The sequence below is a fragment of the Trematomus bernacchii genome, unplaced genomic scaffold (genome assembly GCF_902827165.1).
Source record: "Trematomus bernacchii unplaced genomic scaffold, fTreBer1.1, whole genome shotgun sequence".
NCBI classification, from domain to species: Eukaryota; Metazoa; Chordata; class Actinopteri; order Perciformes; family Nototheniidae; genus Trematomus; species Trematomus bernacchii.
In genome coordinates, this window is record NW_022987669.1 from 782,790 (window position 1) to 795,208 (window position 12,419).

The 12,419-nt window shown below is 42.5% G+C and overlaps 1 protein-coding gene across 1 annotated transcript in view; it reads right to left on the reverse strand.

Annotated features, from left to right (window-relative positions):
• The window catches only part of efr3a (EFR3 homolog A (S. cerevisiae)), a 122,232-nt gene that overhangs the window by 56,528 nt on the left and 53,285 nt on the right, over positions 1-12,419 (reverse strand). Inside the window, exon 6 of the mRNA XM_034135975.1 lies at positions 5,826-5,947. Within this exon, the coding sequence (XP_033991866.1) occupies positions 5,826-5,947 (122 nt within the window). The remainder of the gene's footprint in view (positions 1-5,825; positions 5,948-12,419) is intronic.

Consider the following 12,419-nt stretch of genomic DNA (forward strand, 5'->3'; position numbering starts at 1 on the left):
TTAAAGTAGAGACACTAAATACTGATATACACCTGAACATCAGCAGGAGAGGACTCTTTAAAGTAGAGACACTACATACTGATATACACCTGAACATCAGCAGGAGAGGACTCTTTAAAGTAGAGACACTACATACTGATATACACCTGAACATCAGCAGGAGAGGACTCTTCAAAGTAGAGACACTACACACTGATATACACCTGAACATCAGCAGGAGAGGACTCTTTAAAGTAGAGACACTACATACTGATATACACCTGAACATCAGCAGGAGAGGACTCTTTAAAGTAGAGACACTACATACTGATATACACCTGAACATCAGCAGGAGAGGACTCTTTAAAGTAGAGACACTACATACTGATATACACCTGAACATCAGCAGGAGAGGACTCTTTAAAGTAGAGACACTACATACTGATATACAGCTGAACATCAGCAGGAGAGGACTCTTTAAAGTAGAGACACTACATACTGATATACACCTGATCATCAGCAGGAGAGGACTCTTTAAAGTAGAGACACTACTGTACATACTGATATACACCTGAACATCAGCAGGAGAGGACTCTTTAAAGTAGAGACACTAAATACTGATATACACCTGAACATCAGCAGGAGAGGACTCTTTAAAGTAGAGACACTACATACTGATATACACCTGAACATCAGCAGGAGAGGACTCTTTAAAGTAGAGACACTACATACTGATATACACCTGAACATCAGCAGGAGAGGACTCTTTAAAGTAGAGACACTACATACTGATATACACCTGAACATCAGCAGGAGAGGACTCTTTAAAGTAGAGACACTACATACTGATATACACCTGAGCATCAGCAGGAGAGGACTCTTTAACACCCAAATGTAGTTTGAGAGTTTCTCCACCTACTTATGAGAGGCTGACTCACTCTGTGTCTCTCTCAACTTCTATTTCTGACTCTAAAGAACTCATCTTAATAACACTTAATATATTCCCAGCACTACACATACACTCTCTCTCTCCAACAGAAAGACCTCGACGGGGTCTCTGAACCAATCAGAGCCCAGCGTCCCTGGCTATTCCTGTCTCCTGTATGACAGATAATATGAAGAACAGTGTGGGTGACCTCGCCTTGGGCCTAATCCAATAACCAGCAGAGAAAATCTATTTGGGAATTCCCCTCCACCTTCAGCGAGGTGGATTAATGAAATACAGGAGGGGGGGGGGGGGGGGGGGGAGTGAGAAGTCATACTGTTAACAGTGAGGCGGCAGAGAGATATCAAGCCAGACGACTGAAACACACGCACGCGCGCACGCACAGCTGCTTTAATTCTAGCCGTGTTATTGGATGAAATAAAGATATACATACATACGCATATGAGTAGTCAGAACCTCATTCATGCATGAACAAGTACAACATAAATCAAGTCAATAGATTTGAACAATGCCTTTGTAAGCTGGCCTGATCACCAAATCCACTTTATTCAGGCTGATCTGTTCAAAAACATCATTTCTGTTTGCAGTAAGAGATGTTTAGGGACACACACGTCTACTGACTGTCTGTATTGTTTGAAAGTAGATTTAATAATATCTTAGTGAGGGTCAGGTCTTTACGAGATGATCCAAATATTAAAACGATACCTGAAGACATCTCTCTGACTCAGTGTGAAAACCAATTCCCCTTCTCCGGTGTTACTGCAGAAGAGTCTGTGTGTGTGTGTGTGTGTGTGTGTGTGTGTGTGTGTGTGTGTGTGTGTGTGTGTGTGTGTGTGTGTGTGTGTGTGTGTGTGTGTGTGTGTGTGTGTGTGTGTGTGTGTGTGTGTGTGTGTGTGTGTGTGTGTGTGTGTGTGTGTGTGTGTGTGTGTGTGTGTGTGTGTGTGTGTGTGTGTGTGTGACAGAGAGAGATAGACACACACACACACCATATTTCTGCAGTGACACCGGAGAAGGGGAATTGGTTTTCACACTGAGTCAGAGAGATGTCTTCAGGTATCGTTTTAATATTTGGATCATCTCGTAAAGACCTGACCCTCACTAAGATATTATTAAATCTACTTTCAAACAATACAGACAGTCAGTAGACGTTTGTGTCCCTAAACATCTCTTACTGCAAACAGAAATGATGGTTTCCAAATAAAAGCATTTACAAATTAATGTTTTTGAACAGATCAGTCTGAATAAAGTGGATTTGGTGATCAGGCCAGCTTACAAAGTCATTGTTCAAATCTATTGACTTGATTTATGTTGTACTGTACTTGTTCATGCATGAATGAGGTTCTGACTACTCATATGCGTATGTATGTATATCTTTATTTCATCCAATCACACGGCTTGAATGAAAGCAGCTGTTTTCTCGGCTCCAGCCTAATTTCCCCCTGTGATGAAGAACTAATCAGAGAAAGTGTTTTCACTATTAATAACCCAAGCTGCTGTGAAGCTCCAGAGAGTGAAATTAAAGAATTCATCCCTTCGTTACGCACCGCCGCCTCACTTCTGGAACGATATTAGGATTAGTTTGCTTCTGAAATGAAGATGATGAGAGAATCTGAAGAGAGCGAAGGATACGTCGGTTTCATCAGAGATCAATAAGCCATCTTTTTTTCAACCGTGGGGATTTTCTTTATCCAGAGATTCAACCTTCGATTAAAGATTAGCTCTGTTTCCATCTGGCAGACCAAGAATATTAAAATAATAATCAGAAAATAATTGCGAGGAGACGAGGATCAGAGCGATATGGTCCACTATTCCAAAACAAATATGAATTCCAGATCCACTTACAAGCTTTTAGTAAATCCACCTGCTGTTTTCCAAGGTCAGGCTTTACTTCTACACTCAGCAGGGAGTCTGGTGGGCGGCATTTTGCACCAAATTGCACGAAGGAAATACCCGTCTGATAAATAAAACGACCTTTAAAAGTCAAATCGGGAGAAAATAAGTGCATCAAAAATAGAAATATAATGATTTTAAGCTGTAAAATGTAGGAACCTCAGAAATAATGGCAAAACACAGTGGAGGTCTTAAAGGGGCCTTTGTTAAATTCAGCTTGTTGGTGTGTTCCCTCTCCTGTAGTGTGTCGTATAGGTTTTAGTGCATGTAAATGGTCTGCAAAGGCTAAAATCATTTTGTTCCCTCCAGAGCACAGACAGAAAGATTTCTAGTGATATACACTTGAAAATGAGGTGGATAGGGACTCTTTAATACTAAACATTAGGCGCTTTCACACCGGAGTACTTTTCACCGTAAACTAGGCCGATAGGGGGGGGGGGGGGGATTTGGTTTCACACCAAAAAGGATCTGGAACTAGTCCCTAGTTCGCGCAAACCTTTTCACCCCCAGATAGTCCCTGCTAGAGAGGTGGTACTTTCCTGAGGGGGAAATGGTTCGTGGGTTTGTCGGCCACGCTAACAATTTCTGATTGGCTGGGCGAATTGCAAACCACGCCCCGTAAAACTCCGAAAAGTTTTGTGAAGCCGCCATTTTATTTGCTTGCATTATTAGCATTAGCCCAGCGCACCAACGGAGAGAGACTAACTTATGGCAACACAAAAGAAAACATGGGAGCGGTGGAGTGATGAGGAGGTGTCGGCGCTTCTGGCGATTTACTCGGAAGACGCGAGCCAGCAGCCTGCCAGTAAACCCAAAGCAGAAGAAGAAGAAGTGACGTCAGCGGCTTCGTTTGCCTAATCCTCCCTCAGGGACTTATTCCGGTGAGAACGCGATCTACTAGGACAGTTCGAGGGACTAAAGAGTTCGGGGGGAACAAGTACCGAGGACAAGTACCGGCTAAGTACGTGGTGTGAAAGCGGCTATTAGTTTTCATTAAGTTACAAACAGTTTATGTACCATCTTATATCTTTTTTTCTAGTTGGATTCAAACATGACATATATTTGAATGTTGTCAACTAAGCGTTAAACTCTGGGATCTCGTGCTACCAGGTGAGTACTACCTTCAAATATGAGGAGCAGAAATACATAAATAAGAGTATACCACAAATACCAACGAAACCCTTAGAACTGTTAGGAAGGAAGAGTTGAGTCTGAGTGCATGTGTTGATAAATTCAAGTTAGTGGATTCAAATGCTTTGTAATAGTTCAGTCTATGTTAGTTAATTGGTGAGAATATGGTGTTTAAAGGTCACCTATTATGCAAAATCCTCTTCTTCATGTCTCTTCTACATCAACATGTGTCCCCTCTTCTTCATGTCTCTTCTACATCAACATGTGTCCCCTCTTCTTCACGTCTCTTCTACATCAACATGTGTCCCCTCCTCTTCATGTCTCTTCTACATCAACATGTGTCCCCTCTTCTTCACGTCTCTTCTACATCAACATGTGTCCCCTCTTCTTCATGTCTCTTCTACATCAACATGTGTCCCCTCTTCTTCATGTCTCTTCTACATCAGCATGTGTCCCCTCTTCTTCATGTCTCTTCTTCATCAACATGTGTCCCCTCTTCTTCATGTCTCTTCTACATCAGCATGTGTCCCCTCTTCTTCATGTCTCTTCTTCATCAACATGTGTCCCCTCTTCTTCATGTCTCTTCTACATCAACATGTGTCCCCTCTTCTTCATGTCTCTTCTACATCAACATGTGTCCCCTCTTCTTCATGTCTCTTCTACATCAACATGTGTCCCCTCTTCTTCATGTCTCTTCTACATCAACATGTGTCCCCTCTTCTTCATGTCTCTTTCATCAAACATGTGTCCCCTCTTCTTCATGTCTCTTCTACATCAACATGTGTCCCCTCTTCTTCATGTCTCTTCTTACATCAACATGTGTCCCCTCTTCTTCATGTCTCTTCTACATCAACATGTGTCCCCTCTTCTTCATGTCTCTTCTACATCAACATGTGTCCCCCTCTTCTTCATGTCTCTTCTTCATCAACATGTGTCCCCTCTTCTTCATGTCTCTTCTACATCAACATGTGTCCCCTCTTCTTCATGTCTCTTCTTCATCAACATGTGTCCCCTCTTCTTCATGTCTCTTCTACATCACCATGTGTCCCCTCTTCTTCATGTCTCTTCTACATCAACATGTGTCCCCTCTTCTTCATGTCTCTTCTACATCAACATGTGTCCCCTCTTCTTCATGTCTCTTCTACATCAACATGTGTCCCCTCTTCTTCATGTCTCTTCTACATCAACATGTGTCCCCTCTTCTTCATGTCTCTTCTACATCAACATGTGTCCCCTCTTCTTCATGTCTCTTCTTCATCAACATGTGTCCCCTCTTCTTCATGTCTCTTCTACATCAACATGTGTCCCCTCTTCTTCATGTCTCTTCTTCATCAACATGTGTCCCCTCTTCTTCATGTCTCTTCTTCATCAACATGTGTCCCCTCTTCTTCATGTCTCTTCTACATCAACATGTGTCCCCTCAGAGACTCTGAAAGTTTCAGGAACAAAGATTCTCTCTCTTTTTGTCCTGATCCATTTTTATAAAAACCTGTCTGAAAATGAGCTGATCAAATTTTGGCCAATTTATGATGTCATAATGTTTTTTTGTCTTGTGTAACCATTAGCCAATCAGCAACCAAGGTAACCCCCCCCCCCCCCCCCCCCACCTTATCACCTGAATCTCCTCCTAGAGCACCATTGAGTTCTTTGTAACCAAATGTCTCTCAGAGGGGCGTGGGGAGGGGCTCCTTATTTTCATCTGAAGTAACAGACAGAGAATCAGCACTTTGGAAACAGGGCTGAAACAGAGGGGATTATGGGTAATGCTGCAATGATCTGTTTGGTGTTTCAGCCAATCAGAGACAGGCTCTGCATATATCTGAGACCTGTGATATATTGATGAGAAACAGTATAATAGGAGACCTCTAAGTCCTCTTACCTGGTTCTGGTCTCAGTGTCTTCGTGAGTGGAGTGGCACATGGCGCTGAACTGGGACACGAAGAAGTCGTAGCGACGGTGGTACGACGGCGTGTCCTCCTCGATGTTGGCAAACTTCACAAACTGGAGAAAAAAGACAGGAGGAAGAAGAAGGAATAATTCATTGGGGTTATTTCTCATTAGGACCTTGGAGAGAGCCACCATAAAAGAAGATGATTGGTGGCTGAGGTTTGTCCAGATTGAAGTGTTCACATAACCGTCAACTTTTACGGTCCTTATAATGTCCATTAATTGTCAACAAAGCAATGTATTTCTATTTTATTTTATGATGAAGCAGCTTTCAGTGTCTTTGCGCCGAACATCTGGAGCAAACACTTGAGGTTTGCCGTCCTCATCGTCTGTTAAATCGTGTTTTCAACCGTCTTATCTCGCGGGCATTTAAATATGTTAAATGTTTGTTTATCTACACCTCTTAAATGCATGTATGGGATTTCTTCTCATCTGTTTTGTATATTTATGCTCATGAAAAGCACTTTATAGATAGTCTAAAATCTGCTTTGTAAATAAACTGCCGTTACACTCAGTTTTACAAACTGTCCGTAATGTGGACACACTAAGCAAAAACTACACATCAAAATGGCACAATTTAAAGTGTGCAATATCATCCGTCTAAAATCTGTTTTGGTCAACACCAGAAGGGCATTTCTTACTCTCGCCGTGCGGCCTCATACCACAATTCAGATGTTCCCTCTAAAATGTTAATGTGATGCCAGAAAACAATATTTCTGTTCGTCAAAATTTGTGTAATTACTCCACGTCACATTTTTTATGGACTCTGTTTTGGCAGAAAGCCATTGCTTCAGTGTTGTTTTAAAAAACATCAAAGCGTCCTGAATCCACCTGCAATCATTTTCAATTTCCTCCAATCAGAGCATCGCGGCTGTGAAGCTTTTTGACTTGTCACCACGAGACCAAAACATTGAGTTAATCGAGAACACAACGACATGCAGAGCGTTTCCAGTGACTCAGACCAGAAATATCCTCATACTCTTGCATGGGGATGAACCGGAAGTGATGGTGATAATGATAGCAGCCATTAGACATCCCCCCTCTTTTGACCAGCCTGTAATTTCCTCCCTCAAAACAGGAGTGTCCTCACCATCAGCTGTTCTCCTCAATAACCCATTATTGTCCACTGCAGTAAATTGCCTTTTGTACAGTTCTCCATCGGTGACCAGAACCCACCGCTCTACCTGGTAATTTCCTCCCATTTGTTACCTAACCTCTCCTGGGGAAATGGCTCAGATGGAGAGTGGTTTCCCCTCAGATTCCCTGGATCACACAGGAGGGAAACCAGAGGCGAGACATCAAGGGCTAAACCTGGAAATGATTCAGCATTTTAGCTCTATTCTCTTCCCTGGTCCGGAAGTCAATCGTTTTCTGAATGAAACAAGCTGAAGATATGTTTGTTCTACCACATGAAATCCGTCAATAAATACCCCACTGGTGAATTTAAAAACTGCGGTTGCTAACAAGTGTCTAAATGAGATGACTAAACGTCATCACGCCCAACATTAGCCGCCTTTAGCTTAGCGGTGGTGACGTGAAGTCATGTGACCGTGCTGTAGTTCCTTTATAGCCCAACATTAGCCACCTTTAGCTTAGTGTGGTGACGTGAAGTCATGTGACCTTGCTGTAGTTCCTTTATAGCCCAACATTAGCCACCTTTAGCTTAGCGTGGTGACGTGAAGTCATGTGACCGTGCTGTAGTTCCTTTATAGCCCAACATTAGCCGCCTTTAGCTTAGCGGTGGTGACGTGAAGTCATGTGACCGTGCTGTAGTTCCTTTATAGCTCAACATTAGCCACCTTTAGCTTAGTGTGGTGACGTGAAGTCATGTGACCTTGCTGTAGTTCCTTTATAGCCCAACATTAGCCACCTTTAGCTTAGTGTGGTGACGTGAAGTCATGTGACCTTGCTGGAGTTCCTTTATAGCCCAACATTAGCCACCTTTAGCTTAGCGTGGTGACGTGAAGTCATGTGACCGTGCTGTAGTTCCTTTATAGCCCAACATTAGCCGCCTTTAGCTTAGCGGTGGTGACGTGAAGTCATGTGACCGTGCTGTAGTTCCTTTATAGCCCAACATTAGCCACCTTTAGCTTAGTGTGGTGACGTGAAGTCATGTGACCTTGCTGTAGTTCCTTTATAGCCCAACATTAGCCACCTTTAGCTTAGCGTGGTGACGTGAAGTCATGTGACCGTGCTGTAGTTCCTTTATAGCCCAACATTAGCCACCTTTAGCTTAGTGTGGTGACGTGAAGTCATGTGACCTTGCTGGAGTTCCTTTATAGCCCAACATTAGCCACCTTTAGCTTAGCGTGGTGACGTGAAGTCATGTGACCGTGCTGTAGTTCCTTTATAGCCCAACATTAGCCGCCTTTAGCTTAGCGGTGGTGACGTGAAGTCATGTGACCATGCTGTAGTTCCTTTATAGCCCAACATTAGCCACCTTTAGCTTAGCATGGTGACGTGAAGTCATGTGACCGTGCTGTAGTTCCTTTATAGCCCAACATTAGCCACCTTTAGCTTAGCGTGGTGACGTGAAGTCATGTGACCGTGCTGTAGTTCCTTTATAGCCCAACATTAGCCGCCTTTAGCTTAGCGGTGGTGACGTGAAGTCATGTGACCGTGCTGTAGTTCCTTTATAGCCCAACATTAGCCACCTTTAGCTTAGTGTGGTGACGTGAAGTCATGTGACCATGCTGTAGTTCCTTTATAGCCCAACATTAGCCACCTTTAGCTTAGCATGGTGACGTGAAGTCATGTGACCGTGCTGTAGTTCCTTTATAGCCCAACATTAGCCGCCTTTAGCTTAGCATGGTGACGTGAAGTCATGTGACCGTGCTGTAGTTCCTTTATAGCCCAACATTAGCCGCCTTTAGCTTAGCGGTGGTGACGTGAAGTCATGTGACCGTGCTGTAGTTCCTTTATAGCCCAACATTAGCCTCCTTTAGCTTAGCGGTGGTGACGTGAAGTCATGTGACCATGCTGTAGTTCCTTTATAGCCCAACATTAGCCACCTTTAGCTTAGCATGGTGACGTGAAGTCATGTGACCGTGCTGTAGTTCCTTTATAGCCCAACATTAGCCGCCTTTAGCTTAGCGGTGGTGACGTGAAGTCATGTGACCGTGCTGTAGTTCCTTTATAGCCCAACATTAGCCTCCTTTAGCTTAGCGGTGGTGACGTGAAGTCATGGGACCGTGCTGTAGTTCCTTTATAGCCCAACATTAGCCGCCTTTAGCTTAGCGGTGGTGACGTGAAGTCATGTGACCGTGCTGTAGTTCCTTTATAGCCCAATATTAGCCACCTTTAGCTTAGCGGTGGTGACGTGAAGTCATGTGACCGTGCTGTAGTTCCTTTATAGCCCAACATTAGCTTTTTACTTCAGAAATCGTAAAGTGGTATTAATATGTGGAGACAGAAGATTTCATATCGAAAGCAAGGGTTTTTCTAGAAAGATAAAGTATGAGTACTGAGGCGCTGATCTTGTATATAAGATATATAAATTCTGGCGAAAACACGACACCCGTATACAAGATGGCGCAGTGGACGTAAACAACAACATGGCGTCGGAGCTCGGTAAAAACAAAGCTGTCTCTGTTTGATATTCATATTTCTGGAGTAATTCCGTTTTTGACGAACAGAAATATTGTTTTCTGGCATCACTTTAATAATAATAATAAATGACAATTGTATAGCGCCTTTCAATGGAACCAAGGCTGCTTTACATGGAACAAACAAACAAACAAACAAAAAGGGGCAAATAACATTTTACGGGGGAAAATCTGCATTTTGGTATGAGGGCGCACGCAGAGAGTAAGAGCAACAAAAACCCAAACAAAAACTAGTTTAGCTCTTTAAATATCAATATATGAAGTCAACGTGCTGCTGTAACAGATACACTTCCCAATTTGGGATCAATAAAGTATATCTTAATCAACTAAAACACTATCATTGTTCAAATTGATTACTAATGCCATCCATATTTCTGGTTCCAGTTTCTAAGATGTGAGGATTTGCTGCTTTCTTTTTCCTTTACATGATTGTCAATATAATATCTCTGGGTTTTGGACTGTTGGCTGGACAACACCAGACATTTAAACATGTCAGCGTGGACTCATTAAAGTGGGATGGTTGACATTGTTTTCTGGCATCACTTTAACGTTTTACAGGGGAGTTAATTCTGTCTGCAGCCGAGGTTTCATTATGTAAATAAGAACGTTCAGAAAGCCTCGTGGCAAAGCACTTAGGATTCTCTACAATGAGAAAATGAGAGGGTGATACAAACACCAGATCCATTTGTTTTACTTCCCTCAGGCCATTTTTAAAGAGCTCATTTAAAAAAGAAAAAGGGAACAACAAGGAGGCATTAAAGAGTCCTGTGGAATTGGCTGGTTTTACTTCTCTATCCATGCATACTGATTACATAACAAGTGGTGGAAGACATTAACAGAGACATCTCCACGTTGGCTCAGTGGATCATTTGACATCGCAGTGAGCGTTTAGAAACAAGTCAATTAAAGCTGGACCACTTTCTAATTATCTTTTCAAAGATGGAGATGGAGTGAAATCGTCCTCTTTTTTAACGTGTCAAACACTCATGTCCTGTAGGTTAAATAGTGGCTGTACGATCTGTCGCTTCACATACTTGAGTCTACAAATCCTCAATATCGAAGAGTTCTTGGACAAAATACTGAACCTGATGTCTGCGTTTGATTGCATTGCCAGGTTGTGCGTCATCGGTGTGAATGCTGGACGGCTAGAAGTGTCTCTTCTCCCTGCGTCTCAGTGGAAGAGACACTCATCCGTCCACATGAAGACACTGAGTCACCCTCTCAGGGGACGGTATTTATAGCCTGTGGACCACAGAGAAATCTGTCCGTCTGTTCAACCTCCTTCACATTTTCTGGATCAAACAGAGTTCATGGGCAGTGATTCAATGTCTGCCAGCTCATAGAGGCTTATTCTGAACACGGACATGTTGAGTACGCCAACGTTTTATGATAGAAATGTATAGTAGGGTCCCCAGCACATAGAAACTGCCGGATGCTAACCTGCATATGTTGGGTGATTTGCACAATTAGCATAAGTTGCATTAATTAGCATATGCAGACGATGGCTAAAAAATGGCTTTGCTGATTTGAACCATTTTGGTGTGTTTTTGGAGGTTATTGAGGATGTTGAATACACTTCTGACATACTTACGATTAAAAAATTGAAGTTTTGAGACCCCTAAAACTTCAAAAATCATCAAAATCAGCCACGGCCGCTTTCTGGTTAAAACTGCCCACATTTTCCAAAACGACCAAGGCATTTCTTAGCAATCGTCTGCAAATGATAGTTAATGCTAATAATGCAACTATTTTGTGCCAATTGGGGACCCGTACTATACATTTATATCACAAGACTTTGGGGTACTAGACATTTCTGGGTTCACTTTGCTGGCAAGTAGACTAACTACTGTAGAGTTCATGTGTGGCACTTAAACAAAAAGGAAATGAGATTACACACTAATTTTTGTCCAACTTAATGCATGACAATTAAAGATTCTGAAATAGGATTTACCAACCCAAAGTAGTCTCCAGCCTGAAGCTACAGCCACACGTATACATGTTGTTGTTTCTTAGATATGTTTACGCCTACCGTCCACACTTCTTCTTAGTAGAAAACTAAGAAATGTTGAGTACCCCAAAGTTTTATAATAGAAATGTATAGTAAGGGTCCCCAGCACATAGAAACTTCCGGATGCTAACATGTATATGTTTGGCAATTTGCACAATTAGCACAAGTTGCATTATTAGCATTAATTAGCATACGTATGCAACCAATAGCTACAGAATTGCATGGCCGTTTTTGGACAATTTTGGCAGTTTCAACCAGAAAGTGGCCATATTTGTTGTTTTGGACTCAAAACTGCCATTTTTAATCCTAAGAATGTCAGAAGTTCTAAAGAATCCTATATATGCTACGTTTATTTGATTATCTTAACCCTCCTCTTGTATTCTTTGTGTGAAAATGTGACTATAAGACCCTCTGCAGACCTCCTCATTTGTGTACTTCGCTGCAGACTGCTGACACTCTGTTACCTTCTTGCAAGAATAAACTGTCTTATTTTAAAGGGGACCTATCATGCAAAATGCACTTTTGTACGTCTTTTCTACATGAATATGTGTCCCCGGTGTTCCAGGGAACTCACCAAGTGTCAGAAAACACAACCCTCTCTATTTTCCTCCATACCCAAATCTCTAAAAAAGGGGCTGCAACGGATCTGATAAAAACTGATCCAGATTTGAACACTGTCCTGACGTCAGGACGGTGGCGCTACGGCTATTGGGCCAACTCCACCAATCAGGAGGAGACAGCCACGGCCATTGCCGTTCGAAAGCGCTGGAGACACTGTAGTACATATGCCAGGCCTGTAGGTGGTGCTGTTCTCACTGAATCTGCCCTTGCTAAAACAGGGGTAACATTTTTCAAATTGAGCAAAATGAGGCATGGCTAAAATGCATGATCTGTTTGGTATTTTGAAAAAAAA